The sequence below is a fragment of the Macaca fascicularis genome, chromosome 12 (genome assembly GCF_037993035.2).
Source record: "Macaca fascicularis isolate 582-1 chromosome 12, T2T-MFA8v1.1".
Taxonomy (NCBI): domain Eukaryota; kingdom Metazoa; phylum Chordata; class Mammalia; order Primates; family Cercopithecidae; genus Macaca; species Macaca fascicularis.
Window position 1 is genome coordinate 123542553 of NC_088386.1, and position 904 is coordinate 123543456.

General features: G+C 53.9%; 1 protein-coding gene across 1 annotated transcript; it reads left to right on the forward strand.

Moving 5' to 3' along the window:
- LOC123568082 (uncharacterized) lies at positions 1–904 on the forward strand. The gene has a single exon (XM_065526191.1). The coding sequence runs from the start codon at positions 70–72 to the stop codon at positions 397–399; it is 330 nt and encodes a 109-aa protein (XP_065382263.1). The 5' UTR covers positions 1–69; the 3' UTR covers positions 400–904.

Below are 904 nucleotides of genomic sequence, written 5' to 3' on the forward strand. Positions count from 1 at the left end.
GGCATCAGACCTCCTCACCTCTCCTGAGTCCTCCATCCTCACTTCTCCTGAGTCCTCTCTACTGACACCATGGGTTGCTGTGGTTGTGGAAATTGTGGTGGCTGTGGTGGCTGTGGTGGTGGCTGCGGTGGTGGCTGCGGTGGTGGCTGCGGTGGTGGCTGTGTTGGCTGTGGTGGTGGCTGTGGCAGCTGCACCACCTGCAGGTGCTACCGGGTGGGCTGCTGCTCCAGCTGCTGCCCCTGCTGCCGCGGCTGCTGTGGGGGCTGCTGTAGCACGCCCGTGATCTGCTGCTGCCGCCGCACCTGCAGCTCGTGTGGCTGCGGCTGTGGGAAAGGCTGTTGCCAGCAGAAGGGCTGTTGCCAGCAGAAATGCTGCTGCCAGAAGCAATGCTGCTGCTAGGCGGCCGGCCTGGCTCCACCCCTGCCCAGGAGCTGTGGTAACGCTCGCTGTCTCCCGCTGGCAAGGCTCTGCTTAACCCCATTCTGTCTAATCCTTTTTCTAACCTATCTGTCACCAGCAGATCCCCTTGGCTTCTGCTTCATGTGCCTTGTGCTTTGCCCTTCCGGGATTTTCCTTTGCCCACACTCTGCACAGACTTGCCCAGACCACACAATGTGAAACAAACGGGCAACCAAGCCACCAGTGATAACTGGATAAAGTCAGAGCCAACCAGGAAACTAGTGTTTTCTTATTTTATAATGTACAATCTTTCCTAAATGGTCAGTCCTGGATTTCACCATTTTTCTGTTCACTGTGTGTGTGCAATCTTTTCCATTGCTTTTGTCTATACTGGCTCTTTAAAATTTCCCAATAAAATGACTTGGCGTGTCACAAAAATCTCTTCATTAGTCATTTTTTAAAAAATCAGTTCCTTCGTCGGCTCATCTGTCCCTATGCTGTGAGT

Excerpts from the sequence above, each read along its gene's own strand:
- LOC123568082 (XM_065526191.1), top strand. The coding sequence starts at position 70 with ATGGGTTGCTGTGGTTGTGGAAATTGTGGTGGCTGTGGTGGCTGTGGT.